This window comes from Acinonyx jubatus, chromosome E1 (assembly GCF_027475565.1).
Source record: "Acinonyx jubatus isolate Ajub_Pintada_27869175 chromosome E1, VMU_Ajub_asm_v1.0, whole genome shotgun sequence".
NCBI lineage: Eukaryota > Metazoa > Chordata > Mammalia > Carnivora > Felidae > Acinonyx > Acinonyx jubatus.
Genome location: NC_069397.1, coordinates 39,272,243 through 39,295,480, shown reverse-complemented (window position 1 = coordinate 39,295,480; position 23,238 = coordinate 39,272,243). Strand labels below are relative to the sequence as shown.

General features: G+C 40.8%; 1 protein-coding gene across 1 annotated transcript; it reads left to right on the top strand.

Annotated features, from left to right (window-relative positions):
• Positions 1 to 20,068: 20,068 nt before the first annotated feature.
• On the top strand, positions 20,069 to 20,946 carry LOC113596296 (keratin-associated protein 17-1). The gene has a single exon (XM_053211806.1). It carries the CDS (start codon positions 20,187 to 20,189, stop codon positions 20,514 to 20,516), a length of 330 nt encoding a protein of 109 aa, XP_053067781.1. The 5' UTR covers positions 20,069 to 20,186; the 3' UTR covers positions 20,517 to 20,946.
• The last annotated feature ends 2,292 nt before the right edge of the window (positions 20,947 to 23,238 follow it).

The window sequence follows — 23,238 nt, the reverse complement described above, 5'->3', positions numbered from 1 at the left end:
TATTTGCATATGTGTGTGCATGTGTGTGCATCTCCGCGTGTGCATCTGTGTATGTGTGTGTGTGTGTGGCACATGGCGCTTTTGGAGGAAGGCAAGTAGTTAAGACATGTGAACTACTCACATTTCCATGGATTATAGCAATCAGAGTTTTCAAACAGGAAGATGAAAGGGCTGTTGGTGAATTAGAGAAAGGTTCCTTCCTGGCTGGACACACCCCACAGGGGGCTGGTTTGGCAAATGGCATAGACGTTGCTCTTTCGTTTCTATATGATCCCACCACTGGGTGCTCTTTCACCTGACACCACTCTTACAACTACACATGGCAGCCTTGGGGGCAACCACACAGCCTGCCTGGAGCCTGGTCCTCAGACTCCATCCGGGTCACTGTCCCTACTAGATTGGCTCTCAAGTCAGATAGTTTAAATAATGTCAAAGAATTTTCACATTTCTTAAGTGATCCTTGTGTGCCTTTTATGGCAGACATGTAGGAAGCACGTAATCAATTATGTCCTCCCGGGTGTTTCCAGGATGCTTCTTGGCCTCTTGATAATTCCTCCAGTGAGCGATTCAGTACTCCTTTGTCCCCTCAGAGCTACCCACAGACAGCTACCCCGTAGAAGGAGCTTGTGTAGGTGCTGGAAGAGACAACGTGCAACAGATAATAACTGGCCTGCCTGAAATTAGTAACTCATTTAGGGCAGATGAAAGAATGAAGCACAGAGAGGTTGCTTGAGCAATGCCACACAGCAAAGAGTGCTTTTTGCTCATTGAGAGGAGAAGCCCTTGGGTAACTATGAGAAGAGCAGGAAGCATGGAGACACATGATTGCCATTTTCTAATGAGAAGGGAGTAATTCCCTTTCTCCTAACCCTGGCACTATGTGCTTTGAAGGCAGGGTGTCATCCCTATATAAACAACCATGACACTCACAGGATTAGACATGGAATTCATGGTGACAAAACAGGGGTATGGAGTGTGACTTTTGAATTAAGTTGAGCACGAAACAGAAATTAAGAGCTAAAGTGTTTCAACCACACAATGGTGGACTTCGTGCCAAGAATTTGACCAGTTCTTTTGGGGAGGTGCTTAAGCGGAAACCCCAAAGGTGACCATCAAGCCCATGTCACAGGGCTAATCAGTGGCCAAGCCAAGACTTGAATGCTTTGGTCTTGACCCTGTGCCTCTTCTCTCTACAGAGGGTGTGGGCATCTCTTGCTTAGACATAAAGCTGCTCAAAGGTGACAAAGTAAGGTAGACATCCTAGAAGTTTTAGATTTTAATTGAGAGAATCAGGGTGTGTTTAAAGAATCTTTTTTTTTCTTTCTCTCATTAAGCTGTGACTGACAATAAATGAAGAGCTGGTGAAAAAGTGGATCTCTTGGTTGAATCAACGGGTTCTTTCAAACTCATATTAATCTCATATCCAATTAAATTAGTTGATTTAAAAACACTAGTCAAGGGGCGCCTAGGTGGCTCAGTCGTTTGAGCACCCAACTCTTGATTCGGCTCGGGTCATGATTCCAGGGTCATGGGATCAAACCCGTGTTGGGCTCTGTGCTGAGCATGGAGCCTGCTTAAGATTCTCTCTCTCTCCCTCTGTCCCTTCCCAGGTCTCATACACACACACACACACACTCTGTGTAAAAATGAATGAATGAATGAATGAATGAATGAATGAAAATACTAGTCAATGTTTATGCTTATATTTAAAAAAATCTTGGACTTGTATAGACATTTATATATGCACAAAATGCTAGTAGAGTGTATTTATTAAATTCATGATTGTCTTTGTGTCTAGGAAGAGGGGACTGAATGTGACTGGCTTGAAAGCCCAAATTCTTTATGTTATCTTTCATGTTATGTTTACTTGATTTTTTAACACAGCAAATAGGAAAAAAAAAGAACTTCTATTCACCCTCAGTAGAGAAGCATAGGCTTTTACAATATAGTTTCTCTATTCTTTTTTTTTTTTAATTTATCCAAGTTAATTTATCCAAGTTGCATATAGTGCAACAATGATTTCAGGAGTAGAATCCAGGATTCATCCCCTACATATAACACCCAGTGTTTATTCCAATAAGTGTCCTCCTTAATGTCCCTTGCCCATTTAGCCCATGCCCCCACCCACAATCCCTCCATCAACCCTCAGTTTGCTCTCTATATTTAAGAGTCTCTTATGTTCTGTCCCCCTCCCTGTTTTTATGTTATTTTTGCTTCCCTTCCCTTATGTTCATCTGTTTTCTATCTTAAATTCCACATATGACTGAAATCATATATTTGTCTTTCTCTGGCCAATTTCACTTAGCATAATACCCTCTAGTTCCATCTATGTTGTTGCAAATGGCAAGATTTTATTCTTTTTGATTGCTGAGTAATACTCCATTGTTTATATATATACCACATCTTCTTTATCCATTCATCCGTCAATGGACATTTGGGCTCTTTCCTTACTTTGGCTATTGTCTATAGCATTGCTATAAACATTGGGGTGCATGTGCCCCTTTGAAACAGCACACCTGTGTCCTTTGGGTAAATACCTAGTAGTGCAATTGCTGGGCCATGGGGTGGTTCTATTTTTAATTTTTTGAGGAACCTCCATACTGTTTTCCAGAGTGGCTATACCACTTTGCATTCCCACCAGCAGTGCAAAAGAGTTCCTCTTTCTCCGCATCCTCGCCAACATCTGTCGTTGCCTGAGTTGTTAATTTTAGCCATTCTGACAGGTGTGAGGTGGTATCTTATGGTGGTTTTGATTTGTATTTCTCCGATGATGAGTGATTTTGAGCATTTTTTCATGTGTCTGTTAGCCATCTGGATATCTTCTTTGGAGAAGTGTCTATTCATGTCTTTTGCCGTTTCTTCGCTGGAATATTTGTTTTTGGGGTGTTGAGTTTGGTAAGTTTTTTATAGATTTTGGATACTAACCCTTTATCTGATATGTCATTTGCAAATATCTTCTCCCATTCTGTCAGTTGCGTTTTAGTTTTGCTGATTGTTTCCTTTGCTGTGCAGAAGCTTTTTATCTTGATGAGGTCCCAGTAGTTCATTTTTGCTTTTGTTTCTCTTGCCTCTGAAGACATGTTGAGTAAGAAGTTGCTGCGGCTGACGTCAAAGAGGCTTTTGCCTGCTTTCTCCTCAAGGATTTTGATGGCTTTCTGTCTTACACTTAGGTCTTTCATCCATTTTGAGTTTATTTTTGTGTATGGTATAAAAAAAGTGACCCAGGTTAATTCTTGGACAGCAGGTCGCTGTCCAGTTTTCCCAACACCATTTGTTGAAGAGACTGTCTTTATTCCTTTGGGTATTCTTTCTGGTTTGTCAAAGATTAGTTGGCCATACGTTTGTGGGTCCATTTCTGGGTTCTCTATTCTGTTCCATTGATCTGAGTGTCTGTTTTTGTGCCAGTACCATACTGTCTTGATGGTTACAGCTTTGTAATACAGCTTGATGCCCAGAATTGTGATGCCTCCAGCTTTGGTTTTCTTTTTCAGGATTGATTTGGCTATTTGGGATATTTTCTGGTTCCATACAAATTTTAGGATCATTTGTTCTACCTCTGTGAAGAACGCTGGTGTTATTTTGATAGGGATTGCATTGAATATGTAGGTTGCTTTGGGTAGTATTGACATTTTAACAATATTTGTTCTTCCTATCCAGGAGCATGGAATATTTTTCCATTTTTTTCTGTCTTCTTAAATTTATTTCATAAGCTTTCTATAGTTTTCAGTGTGTAGATTTTCCACCTCTTTGGTTAGGTTTACTCTTAGGTATTTTATAGTTTTGGGTGCAATTGTAAATGGGATCAGTTCCTTGATTTCTCTTTCTGCTGCTTCATTATTGGTGTATAGAAATGCAACCGATTTCTGTGCATTGATTTTATATCCTGAAACTTTACTGAATTCATGGATCAGTTCTAGCCATTTTTTTTGGTGGAATCTTTTGGGTTTTCCATATAGGGTATCATGTCGTCTGTGAAGAGTGAAAATTGACTTCCTCCTTGCCGATTTGGAAGACTTTTATTTCTTTGTATTGTCCCATTGCTGAGGCTAGGGCTTCCAATACTATGTTGAATAATAGTGGTGAGAGTGGACTTCCCTGTCGTGTTCTTGACCTTAGGGGGAAAGCTCTGTTTTTCTCCATTGAGGATGATATTAGTGGTGGATCTTTTGTATATGGCTTTTATGATCTTGAGGTATGATTCTTTTATCCCTGATTTCTTGAGTGTTTTTATCAAGAAAGGATGCTGTATTTTGTCAAATCTTTTCTTTGCATGTATTGAGAGGATCATGTGGTTCTTGTCCTTTTATTGATGTGATGTATCATGTTGATTGATTTGTTGACATTGAACCAGGACTGCATCCCAGGTATAAATCCCACTTGCTTGTGGTGAATAATTCTTTTAATGTATTGTTGGATCCAGTTTGCTAGTGTCTTGTTGAGAATTTTTGCATCCATGTTCATCAGGGAAATTGGTCTGTAATTCTCCTTTTTAGTGGGGTCTTTGTCTGGTTTTGGAATCAAGGTGATTCTAGCCTCATAGAATGAGTCTGGAAGTTTTCCTTCCATTTCTATTCTTTGGAACAGCTTCAAAAGAATAGGTGTTAACTTTTGTCTAAATGTTTGGGAATTTCCCTGGAAAGCCATCTGGCCCTGGACTCTTGTTTTTTGGGAGATTTTTGATTACTAATTCAATATCTTTACTGGTTATGGGTTTGTGTAAATTTTCTACTTCTTCCTGTTTCAGTTTTGGTAGTTTATATGTTTCAAGGAATTTGTACATTTCTTCCAGATTGCCCAATTTATTGGCATATAATTGCTCATAATATTCTCTTATTGTTGTTTGTATTTCTGCAGTGTTGGTTGTGATATCTCCTCTTTCATTCTTGATTTTATTTATTTGGGTCTTTACCTTTTTTGTTTTGATCAAACTGGCTAGGGGTTTATCAATTTTGTTAATTCTTTCAAAGAATCAGCTCCTGGTTTCATTGAACTCTTACTGTTTTGTTTTGTTTTATTTTGTTTCGTTTCAATAGCATTGATTTCTGCTCTAATCTTTATTATTCCCCAACTTCTGCTGGTTTGGGGTTTTATTTGCTGTTCTTTTTCCAGTTCTTTAAGGTGTAAGGTTAGGTTGTGTATCTGAGACCTTTCTTCCTTCTTTAGGAAGGCCTGGATTGCTATATACTTCCTTCTTATGACCACCTTGCTGCATCCCAGAGGTTTTGGGCTGTGGTGTTATCATTTTCATTGACTTCCATGTACTTTTTAATTTACTCTTTAATTTCTTGGTTAACCCATTCATTCTTTAGTAGGATGTTCTTTAATCTCCAAGTATTCATTTTCTTTCCAAATTTTTTCTTGTGGTTGGTTTCAAGTTTCATAGTGTTGTGGTCTGAAAATACCACAGACCATCATACCATCGTATGATCTCAATCTTTTTGTACTTGTTGAGGGCTTATTTGTGTCATAGTATGTGATATATTTTGGAGAATGTTCCATGTGCACTTGAGAAGAATGTGTATTCTGCTGCTTTAGGATGAAATGTTCTGAATATATCTGTTAAGTCCATCTGGTCCAGTGTGTCATTCAAAGCCATTGTTTCCTTGTTGATTTTCTACTTAGATGATCTGTCCATTGCTGTTTAGTGTTGAAACACTAGTGCTGTTTAGGGTGTTGAAGTCCCCTACTATTACGGTATTATTATCAATGAGTTTCTTTATGTTTGTTATTAACTGATTTGTATATTTGGGTTTTCCACGTTGGGGGCATAAATGTTTACAATTGTTGATCTACTTGGTGGACAGACCCTTTAATTATGATATAATGCCCTTCTTCATCTCTTGTTACATTATTTTAAAATATAGATTGTCTTATATAAGCTTTCTTTTGGCAGCCATTAGCATAATAGATGGTTCTCCATCCCCTTACTTTCAATCTGAAGGTGTCTTTAGGTCTAAAATGGGTCTCTTGTAAACAGCATATAGTTGGATCTTGTTTTCTTATCCATTCTGTTACCCTATGTCTTTTGATTGGAGCATTTAGTCCATTGACATTTAGAGTGAATACTTAAAGATATGAATTTATTGCCATTGTGTTGCTTGTAGAGTTGGAGTTTCTGGTGGTGTTCTTTGGTCCTTTCTAGTCTTTGTTGCTTTTGGTCTTTTTTGTTTTGTTTCATCTTTTCTCCCCTCAGAAAGTCCCCCTTAAAATTTCTTATAGGGCTGGTTTAGTGGTCATGAACTCCTTTAGTTTTAGTTTGGGAAATTTTTTACCTCTTCTTCTATTTTGAATGACAGCCCTGCTGGATAAAGATTTCTTGGCTGCATATTTTTTTTTGATTCATCACATTGAATATATCCTAGCACTCCTTTCTGGCCTGCTATGTTTCTGTGGACAGGTCTGTGGCAAACCTGATCTGTCTTCCCTTATAAATTAAGGACTTTTTTTTTCTCTTGCTGCTCTCATAATTCTTTCCTTGTCTGTGTATTTTGTGAATTTGGCTATTATATGCCTTGTTGATAGTCGGTTTTTGTTGAATCTAATGGGAGTTCTCTGTGCTTCTTGGATTTTTATGTCTGTGTCTTTCCCCAGGTTAGGAAAGTTTTCTGCTATGATTTGCTCTCATAAACCTTCTGCCCCTTTATCTCTCTATTCATCTCCTGGACTCCTATGATTAAGATGTTAGTTCTTTATAATGAGTCATTGAGTTCTCTAATTCTTTTTTTTTAATGTTTATTTATTTCTGAGAGAGACCAGAACTTGAGAGGGGTAGGGGTAGAGAGAGAGGGAGACACAGAATCCAAAGCAGGCTCCAGGCTCTGAGCCATTAACACAGAGCCCGATGTGGGGCTCAAAATCACAAATGGTGAGATCATGACCTGACCCAAAGTTGGACACTTAACCAACTGAGCCACCTAGGCGCTCCTCTAATTCTTATATCATGTTATTGTGCCTTAGTTTCCCTCTTTTTTTTTGCCTCATTATTCTTTATAATTTTGTCTTCTGTATCACGGATTCACTGCTCTGTTTCATCAATCCTTGCTACAGTGGCATCTCAGTTATAACATTTTTAATTTTGTCCTGACTACATTTTACTTCTTTTATCTCCATAGAAAGGGATTCTATGCTTTTTTCAACCCCAGCTAGTATTCTTATTATCATGATTCTAAATTCTAGTTCAGACATCTTGCTTATATCTGTGTTGATTAATTTCCTGTCTGTCATTTATTCCTGTTCTTTCTTTTGGAGTGAGTTTCTTCATTTTGTCATTTTGAGGAAGAAAAAGAATTAATAAAATAAAAAATTAAAATTAAAAAATTAAAAACAACACAAAAAATCAAATAAAGGAAGCTAGGTCCTAAGTGTGTTTTGGTCTGGTTGTTGAAAGAAGGTTGATAGAACAGAGAAAAAAGGGAAAGAAAAGAAAAGAAAAGAAAAGAAGTAAGAAACTGTTCAAAACTTAAAACAAATGAATACAATAAAATAGAATAAAATGAAGTGAAGAAAGTAAAATAGAATAAAAATTTACAAAAAACAGTAAAAAATATGGTAAAAAATAATTTTTTTATAAAAATGGAAAATAAAAATAATTTCTTTTCTCTGTCTGTATCCAAGAATAAAAAAAGAAAAGAAAAAAAAACTGGATAGATGGACCAGCGAACAGAATGAAATCCAAATGAAATTATATCCCATTTCCCCTAGAAGTCAAACTATGAAGGACTTTATAGTTGGTAGACTAAGCAGGTGGAGATACTTGTGGTAGTCATCTAGGGCTTGGTTGTTGCAGTTGAAAGAGGCTTGGCCTAATGGCTCCAACCTCCTTGGCTCCATACATGTGTGTGCATGTATATGTGCATGTGCATCTATGTACATGTGTGGGCAAGGTGAAAATGGCTTCACCTAGCTTCCCAGTCTCTGGCACAGGAACACTGCACTCTCACCAACCAGCAATCAAGTACTCTTCCTTTGTCTCCAGCTTCTGTCCATTCCCCACTTCTACACTGTCCACGTTCAAGCCGTCAGCCTGCTGGGTGGCACCTACCTCCTGAATTTTATCATGGGGCTGTGTTTCCAAACTCCTCACTTTTGAGGGCCCTGCAGCTTGGACCTGCTCTGACCCTCTGGAGGAGGGTCTAGGAGCAATGGCTAGGTGCTAGCTTGCCCCAGAAAAAGTTCATGCAATCACATGGCAACAGAGGTTCAGGGATTATGGTAAATCACAACACACAACTGTCAACAGGTTTCACTGCACCCTGGCATCTTTGTTCCAATGCCAGCAAACATGGCTATTCTCTGGGGTACACTGGGATCTTTGCCTGTGGGGAGGCCTTATGGCCTCTACCAAATGCCTTCCTACTAGGGGAACTGCTTCTCCCCGTGTGGCCCATGGACTTCTCAGGCCTTGCTGCCTGCTCCTGGGAATTCGCTCTTCCCACCAGGATGCCACTGGAAGAGATTCTTAATTAAGATCAAGATTTGCATTTGAAAAAGAAAATTCCATTCTGAGCAGGAAAGTTTCCTAATACAATGAATCTGCACTACCAGGTATCAAACTGTGGAATTTCCAAGATTGCTCTCCCCTGTTTATAGGGTCCTAATGGTATTGAAACCTTTTTCTTTCTCCTTTCTTCCTTTCTTCTTCAGTCACTTGTGGGTGTTTTTACTCTTTCTCTTTCTCTCCAGCTACTTTGGGGGGGGGGGGAGCAATTTTCCTGTACTCTTCCCCTCCTTTCTCTGTCCTCTCTCCTCAAAAACAGCTCCTTACCCTCTGTGACTTCTCTCTCCCCCAGTTCACCTCTTTGTGCTGTGTACCTGCTGAGTTCTGTGGCTCAAGTTATGCAGATTGTTGTTTTAATCCTCAGATCAACTTTCTAGGTATGCAAAATGGTTTGGTGCTGATCTAGCTGCATTTCAGAGATGAGAGAAGCAGAGAACTTCCATGCTGCTCCACCATCTTGACCCCTTCTTGTCCATGATCCTCTTTTTTATTTTTTTTTTGGCCCAGATTTTTTTTTTCTTAAAGAATTTTGTTGCTATCAAAGTATAAAACAAAATACAAAGGAACTGAGTGGAAAAGCGAGCTAATCTCTTCATTTCAGCCAATGGCTGTTGTAATCCCAGGTGTTAGACCCTGGAATCTTACTGGTGGTGCTGTTGACCTGATGGAAATGTCTGGTGCTAAAGATAGGCTGAGTAATCAGGAGGATATTCATTCTTGTTTGGTCCTGGCAACCCACAGCCACCAAATGGTGGAATGACATTCATCCAGATCCTTGCAATAAAGTAGTTGTGTAAAGGCATTTGTGATTTTCATACTTCCTGTGATAAGGAGAAAAGAGGACAAGTGAGTCAAAGGCCTTTTATAAAAGATCTAACTGCTTTAGCTTTGCCTGCAATATCTGAGGTATTTAACTCAATACCTCAGAGTTGACTGAAGTCAGGGAAGTGTGAAGATCAGAAAAGATGATCCATGTTGAATGCCTACTCATCTCCTTGGGGGTTCTCCTGGAAGCACTGCTGAGATTTATATATGAGTATTTCCCTCTCTAGGATGAACTGGGAAGCACCCTATCTAAAACACAAATATGGAAATGCTCTCAAACCCAGAAGCATCAATAAGATAAGCGTATGGTTATCAAGAAGGACCACATGTAGGTATGCAAGTTTCTCTAAGATATCTTATCTTGCAGATTCATTGTATTAGGAAACTTTCCTGCTCAGAATGGAATTTTCTTTTTCAAATGCAAATCTTGATCTTAATTAAGAATGTCTTCCAGTGGCATCCTTTGTCATAAATTTTAAAATATAAGTAGAAAGAAAAATGGGGATTGTGAAGTGTGATGTTTAATTGTATGTGTCAACTTGGTGAGGCTATGGGATGCCCAGATAGCTGGTAAAAATTATTTTTGGGTGTGTCTGTGAGGATGTTTCTGGAAGAGGTTAGCATTTGAATCAGTAGACTGAGTAAAGAAGATTGCCCTCACCAACGTGAGTAGGCACCACCCAATCCATTGAAGCCCTGATGAGAACAAAAAAAGCAGACGGAGGGTGAATTTACTCTTTTTGTTTGAGCTGGGACATCTATCCTGTCCTGCCCCTGGATACTAATGCTCATGGTTCTCAGGCCTTTAGACTCAGACTGGATCATACTACCAGCTTTCCTGGTTCTCTGGTTTGCAGATGGCAGATAGTGGGACTTCCTATCCTCCATAATCATGTGAGCCTATTTCTATAATGAATCTCTTCTTATAATCTATATCTATATTTATTTATCTACATATATCCTATTGGTTCTGTTTCTCTGGACAACCCTGACTATATATGGAGGGAGAGTTCCAAGATGGCAGGTAATAGAGTTTGTGGTGGCACGTATGCTCCAAACATAAAATACAGGCCTGGGAAGATTTTCCTTCAACTAGGAGACAAGTGTGCATTCAACGTGGATCATCTTTTCTGATCCTCATACTTCCCTGACTTCAGTGAAACCAGAGATATTGAATTAAATTAGCCTTCATGACCAACTGAGAGGGCTTGTCCCCCTTACTCTAGCTTCCTTCAAATAATTCCCCTAGGTTCTTGTTAATGGGCAATGAGACAGAGAGAGAAAGAGAGAGAGAGAGAGAGGCAAGAAATACAGTGAGCATGCAGGGTATGGTTCAATTAAAGGGTTATTAGTAAACCTGAAGAAATGGCTGATGCCAGATACCTCTTGGTTTTGTTGTTGGGGAGAAAGGGGAGGAAAGAGGCAGAGGACAAAGACTGTAGGCCATATGCATCCCACATGCTGGGAAAGGATTACCCAGGATAAGAAGAAGACTGTATGAAAAGAGGATTGTGCAATAATATCTCTTATTCCCACGCTCTTTCTACATCATGATTGTGTTAGTTTTCCATTGACATAGACCCTCCCATCAAATCTGGGCAAGTTTGTGACTGTAGAGTAAGTTACACCAGTGACTTGTGAGGATAGGTCATAAAAGGCAATGCAACTTCCACCTCATTCTTCTGGGCTGCCTTGAGGACGCCCAGGCAGGCTTTGAGTCTTTCCAGATGATGTTCCAGACATTACAGAGCAGAGACAAGCCATCCTACTTTGCTTTTTCAGAATTCCTGGCCCACAGAATCCATGAGCATAATAACATTCTTTATATCACATATAAAATGATTTATTTCACTGTATTTGGGCTTTCTGTTATGCAGCAGTAGCGACTGAAACAAAGACTTTCTCTGGGCCTCTTGTTTGTCTTCACTTGTGGTGGGAACCAAAAGAAAGCACCAGATGGTTACATCTTGACTTTTCTGCATCCATGAAATTCTAAGGGAGGGGGGTGGTTAAACAGGGCTGACTTTCTCTTGTCAGCTATATTTACCCACACCCATAGATATTTTCCAGCTTGCCTTTTATTCCATTAAAGACAGAAACATACTTTATTATAACCTGTGTTTGATAATTCCAGGATCTGAATTGTCGTCTGTTTATGCTCTCTTGTTTCTGCTGATTCTCACTCATGGTGTCTTGTTTCCCTGTGTGCCTAGTTATGCACGACTGCAAATTGTTCACTGTACCAGTAAAGGTAGGCTAAGTTATGGTTACTGCAGTAACAACCAACTCCCCAATTTCCCAAATCTTATCACAATAGGAGTATATTTCTTGCTCATGCTCTATGTCCCACATAGCCATTAGGAGTCTCTAATCATCATACTTACTTAAGGGTCCAGGCTGACAGTTGCTCCAACTCTAGACAGACTTCCAGAAATCTTCTTGGGAGGGTGAAGAAAAAGTGGCACATTATACATCAGCTCATATAGCCTTGGTGTGGAAATGATGTGTGATACGTGTCACTTCTATTCATATGTTATTAGCCAAAACAAGTCACGTGGCCATGCCTAACTCCAAAGGGGATAGAGAAGTGCATTCCTGCAATGTTTCTGAAAGAGAGAGAGAGAGACAGAAATATTTGGTGATAGCACTAATGATTGCCACACTTGCTTTCCTCAGAATATCATCTGTGGGACTTTGTGGAGGTAGGATAGTGGTGTGTTCTTCCAGACAGGATTTGAATTTGTTCCTGCCAGTACACTGGGGCACTACCAGTCAGAAGCCTCTTTAAATTCATGGCCAGAAGTTTTTTTTTAATAATTCAGTTGTGAATGGTAACTTTCCTTACAGTGCCATGGTGATGGGAGGTGACTAGGCTGAATTTATGTCTGGGTCACCAAGAGGTGTGGCCCTTGAGGGTCCCAGTTTATGGAAGGGAGCCTCTACCTTGGTTGGGTCCTAGACTTTATTTTCTGTTTCTATCTCCCAGAAAGGTCATGAAAACTACAATTCAAGTTTGTCAAATTCAGCAAATGCTCTCAGAAGAGAAGTAATGTCAGCTCAGTGATGCTGTTAAGAAGATCAAGGGGTGCCTGAGTGGCTCAGTCTGACTTTGCTCCTGTCATGTTCTCTCAGTTTATGAGTTTGAGCTCTGCATTGGGCTCTGTGCTGACAGCTCAGAGCCTGAAGCCTGCTTCCGATTCTGTGTCTCCCTCTCTCTCTGCCCTACCCCGCTTGCGCTCTGTCTCTCTCTCTCTGTGTCTGTCTCTCTCAAAAATAAATAAACATAAAAAAATAAGACTAATAAGACTAACAATTAGAAAATAATACAGCATATTCAGTTGTTTTCATAATGCAGGTTAGCCCAAATAACCTAGCCTGCCATACCATCTGAAACAGAACCTCTGGAGGTATCCTGCCCCATAGAGAAGTCACAATATGTGGCTATTTCAACATAAAGATATTAACATGAAATAAAATTTAAAAATTAGTTTCACGTTAGCCACATTTCAAGTGCTTAATAGTCATATGTGTCTAGTCGACTCCATATTGGACAGAGCAATTACAGAACATTCTTGTTATCACAGAAAGTTCTATTGGACAGTGATACTTGCAGACTTGAGATTGAGTGAAGCAGCGATTGATAACAATGAAAGATGGGTAAGGAATGGCAGCAGAGACCCCACTCTTTTATAGTGGACACCTCTCAATGTACTTCATTACAGGGGATCATCTCACATTCATTCATGATTTTAGTTTTTCATTTATTTAACAAATATTTATTGAGTGCCCACCTTACAGCACCCACTGGGGGTAAACTGGTGAATAAAACAGCTATGACCTCTGTGGTTGTGAAACATACAATCATAGAAGATATTCTTACTATAAGGCTTACTTACCTTAAGACAAAGAAGCCGTTTTCTGTGGTTCCATCCAGAAAGCCTGACATAAAGGGCAATAGGCTCCAGAAGCAGACACATCTGGGTTTGAATCCAAGCTCTGCATCTTCTAGTTAGAGTAATTGATCTTCAGGAGCCTTAATTTCCTCATCTACAAAATAAGGATCATAACACTTACTGTATGTAGTTATCTTGAACATTAACCACATAAACACATATAAAGTACCTAGTGCAGTTCCTGGGCACAAAGGGAGGGGCTGATAATGTGCCCCTTTGGCCAAGAGGTGGTTAATTCTACACATGATTTAAAATCAATGCCATGCAAATATAATAAGCTTCTCAGAAGTCAAGTTTTTGTCGAGCTTCTTCTGGTGAAACCGGAATCAGAGCTTGTCTTGTGATCGTCTCAAAAAGAAACACCAGAAACTGCATGTGTAATATCACCCAATGCACACAAGAGGCCGCCCAAACAGACACCACACCAAAGTTTTTCACGACTGCTGTTATGTTCCCATCCTGTTTTTTCTTGGACACCAAGCATTCATTTAATAGGCACTCAAGTACCCTAATTAGGAAAACCACATCGTTATTGTAAAGTAGTATCTGCCACACACCAAAATAAATTCCTGATGGATAACAGCAGTAAGTGTAAAAAATGCAACTATAAAAACTAAAAAAAAAAAGAAAGAAAGAAAGAAAAGAAAAAAAATAGTTGCCTTGTTTGGGAGTGGTGAAGAAGTTTCAAAGCACAAAAGGAGCAGGAAGGAAAATACAGGTAGATGTGCCTATATAAAAAGAAAATTAAATGCATAAAAAATCCATAGACACAATTAAAAGATGATACCCTGAGACAATTTTGTAGGAAGTGTGAGAAAGGAAAGTTAATGCACTTAGCATAAAATAAGATGTGTAGCTTGAACATATAATTCCCAAAAGAAGAAAAAGAGATCTTAACAAATGCACTAAGAATGAAGTCACTACAAATAAATACTACAATGAGATTCCATGACCTGACTACCAATTACAACAAATCTCTTGACAAAGAGATTTTAGAGTAATACAAATTGGGGCACTTGGGTGGCTCAGTCAATTAAGGATCCAACTCTTGATTCAGCTCAGGCCAAAACTGAGCTTGGGTTTTCTCAGTCTCTCAATCTTTCTGCCCTCCTCCCCCAAATAAAATAAAACTTAAAAAAAACTTAAAAATTGGTATTGGTGAAGGCATCTGTGAAATGGGTGAAAATGGGAAGGATTTTTTTGGAGGATGATTTTTCAATATTTATTTATAGCCTTAAAATAATTAACATGCTGAAGATTCAGTAATTATATTTCTAGGGATTTACTTTAGGGAGATAATAAGAAAGTTGCATAAAGACTCACATCAAAGAAGCTCAGTTCTGTGTTTTGCTTTGGAAAATTGGAAACAGATATCCAGCAATATGGAAACATAATTTCTCAGACTTTCATACTATTTAATAATCAACATCTTTATGAACATTTTCTCAGGTGAAGGACAATATTTCGTGTATAAATCAAATTTTTTTAGAATGGTTTTTTTCGTGTGTTTTATTTTTAAAAATTTACATCCAAGTTAGTTAGCATATAGTGCAACAATGATTTCAGGAGTAGATTCCTTAATGCCTCTTATCCATTTAGCCCATGCCCCCTCCACAACCCCTACAGTAACCCTCTGTTCCCCATATTTAAGATTCTCTTATGTTTTTCCCCCTCCCTGTTTTTATATTATTTTTGCTTCCCTTCCCTTGTGTTCATCTGTTCTGTGTCTTAAAGTCCTCATATGAAGAAGTCACATGATATTTGTCTTTCTCTGACTGACTACTTTCGCTTAACATAATACCCTCCAGTTCCATCCATGTAGTTGCAAATGGCAAGATTTCATTCTTTTTGCTTGCCAAGTAATACTCCATTGTGTGTGTGTGTGTGTGTGTGTGTGTGTGTGTGTGTGTGTGTACACCACATCTTCTTTATCCATTCATCCATTGATGGACATTTGGGCTCTTTCCTTACTTTGGCTATTGTTGATAGTGCTGCTATAAACATTGGGTTGCATATGTCCCTTCAAAACAGCACACCCGTATTCCTTGGATAAATACCTAGTAGTGCAATTGTGGGGTCATAGGGTAGTTCTATTTTTAATTTTTTGAGGAACCTCCATACTGTTTTCCAGAGTGGCTGCACCAGCGTGCATTCCCACCAATAATGCAAAAGAGATCCTCTTTCTCTGCATCCTCATCAACATCTGTCATTGCCTGAGTTGTTAATGTTAGCCATTCTGACAGGTGTAAGGTGGTATCTCATGGTGGTTTTGATTTGTATTTCCCTGATGATGAGTGATGTTGAGCATTTTTTCATGTGTTGGTTGGCCAACTGGATGTCTTCTTTGGAGAAGTGTCTATCCATGTCTGTTGTCCATTTCTTCACTGGATTATTTGTTTTTTGGGTGTTGAGTTTGATAAGCTCTTTATAGATTTTGGATACTAACCCTTTATCTGATATGTCGTTTGCAAATATCTTCTCCCATTCCATCAGTTGCTTTTTAGTTTTGCCTATTGTTTCCTTCGCTGTGCAGAAGCTTTTTATTTTGATGAGGTCCCAGTAGTTCATTTTTGCTTTTGTTTCCCTTGCCTCCAGAGATGTGTTGAGTAAGAAGTCGCTGTAGCCAAGATCAAAGAGGTATTTGCCTGCTTTCTCCTCGAGGATTTTGATGGCTTCTTGTCTTACATTTAGGTCTTTCATCCATTTTGAGTTTATTTTTGTGTACGATGTAAGAAAGTGGTCCAGTTTCATTTTTCTGCATGTTGCTATCCAGTTTTCCCAGCACCACTTGCTAAAGAGACTGTCTTTATTCCTTCCTTCTTTGTGAAAGATTAGTTGGCCATACGTTTGTGGGTCCATTTCTGGGTTCTCTATTCTGTTCCATTGATCTGAGTGTCTGTTTTTGTGCCAGTACCATACTGTCTTGATGATTACAGCTTTGTAATACAGCTTGAAGTCAGTGTACACATCAGTTTTTACAGTATGATTTCAATTTTGTAAAAACAGGTGTCAGCATGAAACACTAGAGTATCCATTGGTCTTACCTTTATTCTGGAGTTTCTTTCACTCTTTTTTTTTTCACTCTTTTCTCATGACTTGGGCATCAGTGGGGTGTTTCTATAATCACTGCCCCCAGGGTAGGGTTATTACTATAGAAATGTGGAGTAAATGAGCCAAGTCAACGCTCTGCATATGCAATTCAAAGTAGACTTCTGTGCTGGAGGATAGTGGGTGGTCAGACAGAGAGGGCCTTGTGGCCTCCTGGATGGAGGGTGGAAGGATGTAGAATTTGGGGAGAACAGGGAAGAAGATATCTCAGCTGTGCCATCAGAAGAAGTATGGTGGCCGAGAATAAGAGAGAACCATGTACTTTTCAGTGGATGCCCACGGTGCATCCTTTAACACTACGATACTCTCTTTAACGCTACGATACTCTCTTTAATGCTATGATACTCTCTTTAATGCTACAATACTGTCCAAGCCCCACAAAACTCAGATGCCATTTCCAGATGAAGGATGGGGAGACAGAAATCTTGAATGATTTCTGAGTTTGTACAAAACTGACTCTTCTTCCCCCTCAGTTGGAATGAAGGTTGAAAATAGTTTAAGCAGTCTAAGAGAAAGGTAGTTATGTATTCTTAACATACCTTGGAACATGGATTTAGAAATTTGTACCTGATATATATATGCTTATACATAAATATGTGTCTGTATAGCTACCTGTATTCATATCAATATTTATATGGAAGTCTTTAGAGAAAGTGCTAAAAAGGGAAACTAGAGTATTAGCAGATTATCTTTGTTGTGTGGTTATGGATGATTTTTATTTTCTTGCTTTAATTTTTTGTATTTTCCAGAAATTCCACAATAAGCAGGTATGAAATTCATAATGCAAACATTATTGTTTTTATTATTATTTAACTATAGCATCAAAGGCTAATGACAATCTGGAAAAAATATTTATAAATCATCATACAGACCAAACTTTTGTTTCTTGTTTCACAAAGCAGCCTTATCAATCAATCAAAGCACTTAAGCATATGAAATGTTGCTTAATTTCTTTCATGATAATAGAAAAGCAAGTTACTACAATTGCCAGATCCTATCTTTCTTCTATCAGATTGGCAAGATCATGAACTTTGATTACATGTTGTGTAGGTCCTCTCACACACTGATGGGTGTGTAAGTTGTAAAACCTTTATGAAGGGTGATTTGGCAATAGCCATCAAAATTACAAATGAAAAAACTCAAGGATCCGGCAATTTCTCTTCCAAGAGTTTATGGGAGGGCTATAGCAAGATATGTGTAAGCACACAGTTACATAATAGCAAAATATTTAAAATTAAAGTTTGTAATAGCCAGATATTGGAAATATTAGAAACAAATGTCTTTCAATAGAGAATTGGTTAAATAAATGATCAGTACAATAGAACACTATGAAGAATGTTTTTATGTACTGAAATGGAATGAATGAGCTCTAAGATATCTTGTTAAGAGGGAAAAAAAGAGTTAAAACCAGAGTGTATACTATGCTACTATTACAGCTGCTATCATGTATAACGAACAAAAATGTATCTATATCTATCCATCTGTTTTTCTTGTATATAAATAATACAATAGCTAATGTTTATCAAACAATATGTAGCCAATACACTGCTCTAAGAGCTTTATATAACTCAGTTAATCTTCAAAACAGCCTATGAGATTGGCACTATAACTATCATAATTTCCATTTTATAGATGAGGAAATTCAGGTGCGGAGGGGTTAAGTGAGTCTGGGAGCAGAGGGGAGGGCAGGTGAGAGGCGAGAGAACTGACTGGTGGACACAGAAAGAGGAGAGACTTTGCACTGCCTGCCCTTTGGTGTCCTTCTCGTGTGACTGCATTGCCTATTATTAAAAAGAACGAGGGGCGCCTGGGTGGCTCAGTCGGTTGAGCGTCCGACTTCAGCTCGGGTCATGATCTCACACTCCGTGAGTTCGAGCCCCGCATCGGGCTCTGTGCTGACAGCTCAGAGCCTGGAGCCTGCTTCTGTTTCTGTGTCTCCCTCTCTCTCTGCCCCTCCCCTACTCGTGCTCTGTCTCTCTCTGTCTCAAAAGTAAATAAAAACATTAAAAAAAAAAAAAAGAACAAAAAGGACGTGTCTGTCTTGGACCTCACTGTATTACACTTGCCCAGAGGTGTCTATCTGTGGATGTGCAGTGCTGGAAGGAACACTGGACCAAGAAACAGAACATCTGGGCTGCCTCACTCCATCATTAATGTGTCCTCTCCTGGGCCTTTGTATCAGCTTCTGTAGAAAAGAAGTGCTTCAGGGTGATGGTCATGGTGACATTAAATTATGTCAGTGTTTCCTAATCTATTTGAGAATTTGAGTCATCTGGGAAGCTTTAAAATATATAGCTTCTCAAGCTCCCATGAGAACATACTCTGATTTAACTGATTTAACAGGACTGGGGTCCAGGTTGGAGGTCTGCATTTTTCAAAAGCCTCCGCCCTAGGCAATTCTGACATAAAAGCACGTTTAGAAACCCTGGACCACATGATGTCTCCCTCCCAGTTCTAAATGTCCACATCCTGTGAAGTACTGAGCATCCTGTCAGATCCAAGCAACCCATTATCTGGCTCCACCCTTCTCAGTCCATCTAGCTGGTCTTGGAGGCTGCCTTACCTCCACGCCCACCTAAAAAGAAAAGGCAAATTAAAATGAGGGGCTGTGTCTCTTGACCCAGATCTCCACACCCACTGCCACCTTCATTCCCACCTCCCACTCAGTCCCCTTCTCTGGGTGCTGCCTTCCAAAGGTCGAGCCTGTAGTCTCCAGGGTTGCCATCACCATTCCAAGGTACCAAACCCAACCCGGAGATAGGAATTTCGACCCATCGTGGAATTTACACGCGGACCTGAATCCTCTGTGGATGCTAGCCTCTTCCCAAAGGCATTTTATGCCCTGCGATGGTATTCTGGGTGTCTTGTATGCTAATCCCGCCCACCGCCAGGTGGTCTATGAAGTTGGAGCTCTTAAAAGAAGTGCACAACATTCCCATTTTAGTGAGATGTTTTGGACATTCCACGATCTTCCGTCCTTCTTCTTCCCTTCCTTCCCCTCCCCCGTCCCATCTCCTTCCATCAAGGAAAGGGTTCTGGTCACTGCTCTTCCAGCCCACTTAGAGAGGAGGCTGAGTGCTCAGTTCACCTGGAGGCCCAGGGAGAACGTGGCTCCCACCTCTTGCAGTTTTATGATGAGTCTCTTTCCATCGCACAAGGCAGTTATTAATCATGACTGATTCTCAGTGACCAAGCCCAAACAAATGTGTGGCACACTCCACATACCACACACAGTCACAAATGTTTGCTTTGCTCACATGGGCCCGCACTAGGATACCATTTCCTCCTGGGAGGAGCCACAGGACCGGACCTCGAGAGCAGCCACTCTGCCTGCAGCAGGAGGCGCAGGGCCCCCGGCTTTTGCCCCAAGTCTGGTTTTCCGGGACGAGCACCCACGATGAAACGGGGTTGGCTGCCAGCTTGCCACCCGAGGAGACGTGGAAGGGGAGGACCCATTCCAGAGACAGAGGCCGCGACTCCCTCTGACCTGGGCTAATGACGGCTGGCCCGTGTTTGGCCATGATGACAGGTCTTTTCGAAGATGGCATTTTTACCCTCTGGACAAATAGCAGTTGGCCCGAGTGGGACTTTTTTATGAGTTGAGGTACTCAGGGCTGGAAAATAAACAGGCAGCTAATGAGACGTTCTTATGGAAACTGGCATAAATAATAACAAAGGAAACATCCTGTCCCCTGTGCCAACACCCTCCGGTGAGGGGCTATAAAAGCTGCTGGCCGCTGGCCACCGTCAGACGTGGGGAACTCCGGCCGCGCTCCTGACCTGCCACCTGACCAGCCGGGACCATGGGGTGCTGCCCGGGGGACTGCTTCACCTGCTGCCCTCAAGATCAAGACTGCTGTGAAGTGTGTTGCTGCCAGCCCGCCTGCTGCGGCTGCTGCGGGTCCTGCTGCGGCTGCTGCGGGTCCTGCTGCGGCTGCGGGGGCTCGGGCTGCGGGAGCTCGGGCTGCGGAGGTTGCGGGAGCGGCTGCTGCGGGAGCGACTGCTGCGGCAGCGGCTGCGGCTCGGGCTGCGGGGGCTGCGGGTCCAGCTGCTGCGGGTCCAGCTGCTGCGGCTCGTCCGGGTGCTGCGGCCCCGTCTGCTGCCAGCCCACGCCCGTTTGCGAGACGAAGTGAAGCCCCATGTCTTCTCCGCGGAGGTGGCCCAAGCAAAGCCTGCACCTGCTGCAGGTGGGGACCCCTCGTCTCCGGGACCTTCCCCGCATCCAAGACAGCATCCTGCCTCCGTGTTATTGGTAGACGAGGGCTTGTTCTCCAGCGCCTGCCCTGGTGTTTCAAGGCCCCGAGCACAAGAGCCATATGCTGGTGAGAGATGGAAACTGGTTCCCATCCAAAGTGATCCCGAAGCTCACAGGGTGAATCCCCATGGCTTTATTTTCGTGGACTCACATGTCTTGACACTATAAGGCATCTTCTGACTCAAGGTGGCTTTGGGACTGACCCTTCTCCTCAGCTTTCTGCTGCTTTTTGGTGCAAAGATTTCTTTGTTAACTTCTTAATAAATTCGAGCTTGCTGGCGTAACCAAATTAGTTCTCCCGCCTCTTCCTTGGCTCCCTCTTGGGCACCGGGCCAGGAAAATTTACTCTGGCATCCCCAGTCAGGGTTTTGAAATGTGGTTTGTGGACCACTTGCATCAGAATCACCTGGGGACTAGTTAAAATGGAGATTCTGGAGCTCCCCCAACTTCTCCCCCACCCCCAGACAGGCAGAGTCAGAATCCCCAGGGGAGTGGCCCGCTGATCCGTGTTTTTAACAAGAACCCTAGGTGTAAAATAAAATTTCCATGTGCCGCATGAGATTTCACTTGGGGGGGGGGGGGCTTTTAAAAATATAGATTCTTAGGCTTCACCATTAGAGAACTTGTCCATTAGCTCTAGGGAGGCAGCCCCAGCCAGGACTTGCATTTTTAAAATGCAGTAAATGGGTAAATGCTGAGGTTGGCCAGGGTTTACTCTTGAGCAAGGGGCATGGCTTCCTTCAGCATTATGGCTCTCCTAGAATGGTTCTGCAGGAAGGCTTCAGGTTTGGTCAGAACTTTCTTGCAAAGTCAGGGGAAGAGGCTTTGGTGAAACAAGCTTGATTCAGAACGGAAGAGAGTCCTGTGGCAAAACTTCGTGAACACAGTGCCTATGGATGTTCTGGGAACTCCAGTTCTTTCTTCTAGCCAAAATGCTTCGGCAAAGTCTGCCTCTTCTGGGTTAGGTTTTCCTGTCCTGAGACCAACTGTACTTCTTCTGCTTGAGTCCCAGGGATGCAAGGGGTGAATGTACATCTGCCAGGTGGGGCCTGAGCCAGGTGTGTGTGGGTCCAGTCGGAAGGTTAAAATTTAAAAAATAGTTGATTCAACTTTTTGCTGAACATGATCTTTTTTAAAAAATTTTTATATTTTATTTTATATTTTAGAGAGAGAGAGTGCGTGTGAGTGCAAGTAGGGGAGGTGCAGAGAGACGGAGACAGGATCTGAAGCAGGCTCCAGGCTCTGAGCTGTCAGCACAGAGCCCGATGCAGGGATCGAACTCACGAGCAGTGAGATCATGGACCTGAGCTGAAGTCTTAACCGAATGCTTAACTGACTGAGCCACCCAGGCACCCTTCTTGCTGAATGTGATCTTAAGCTACATGTGGAATAAAGCTAATTCTGCTCTTGCCTTGGAAGAACAATATTTATTTTTATTCCTGCAAAGCAGTGTTTCATTCAACAAACAAGAAAAAATATTTTTTTAAATTCAAGTTAGTTAACATACAGTGTAGTCTTGGGTTCAGGAGTGGAACCCAGTGATTCATCTCTTACATATAACACCCAGTGCTCATCCCAAAAAGTACCCTCCTTAATGCCCATCACTCATTTAACCCATCTCCCACCCACCTTCCCTCCAGCAGCCCCCAGTTTGTTCTCTGTATTTAAGATACATGCCATTAAGCATGGCAATGATCTCTAAAAATATGAAAAAATGCAGAAAAATCTGAAGAAGCAATAATAGCCACCTGGATTCTCAACTTCAGCATTTATCACTGACATATATGTTTCCAGACTCCTTTTAAGCATATTTACAAATAAAACTGGGATGTTATTTTTACTTTTTTTACCTTAATTTTTTTTATAAGCCAACTTTTTAAAGGTATAATTTATATATAATAAAGTGCACCTAATTATAGTATACAGTTTGATGAGATTTGCCAATCGTATATACTCAAGTAACCACCACCGCACTCACAGTATAGAACTTTCTATCATCCCTCAAATTCCCCAGTGCCTCATTTGCAGGAAATCCTCCCCACCCCTGACCCCAGACTCAGGCAACCATCAACCTTTTGCCATTTCTAGAATCTCATATAAATTAAATCATGCAGTGTGAACTCTTCCACTTAGAATAACATTATTTATATTTATCCTTGTTGCAGATATCAAAGTTCATTCCTATTTGGTAAATAGTATTGCATTGTATGAATAAAGGACATGAAAAAAATATTCATCTACTGATGGGAATTTGGCTTGTCTCCAGTTTTGGGCTATTATGAATAAAGCTGCTATGAACATTCATGTATAAATTTTCTTGTGGACATATGTTTTCATTTATTTTAGATAAATACCTAGGTGTTGGATAGCTGGATAAATAGTGTGGCAATGTTTAACCTCATGAAAAAGCTACCCAACTGTTTTGTGACTGTTTTGCCACCAACCATGTCTGAGATTTCCAGTTGCGGCATGTCCTTGGTAACGCTTGATATGGTACATCTTTTTTATTTTTAGCCATTCTAGCAGCTATAGAGTGGTAGCTCATTGTGTTTTCATTTTTTTTGTTTCATTTAAAAGTCCAGCAATACTACTAGTGTCTT

Coding starts and splice junctions, on each gene's coding strand:
- LOC113596296 (XM_053211806.1), top strand. CDS start 20,187: ATGGGGTGCTGCCCGGGGGACTGCTTCACCTGCTGCCCTCAAGATCAA.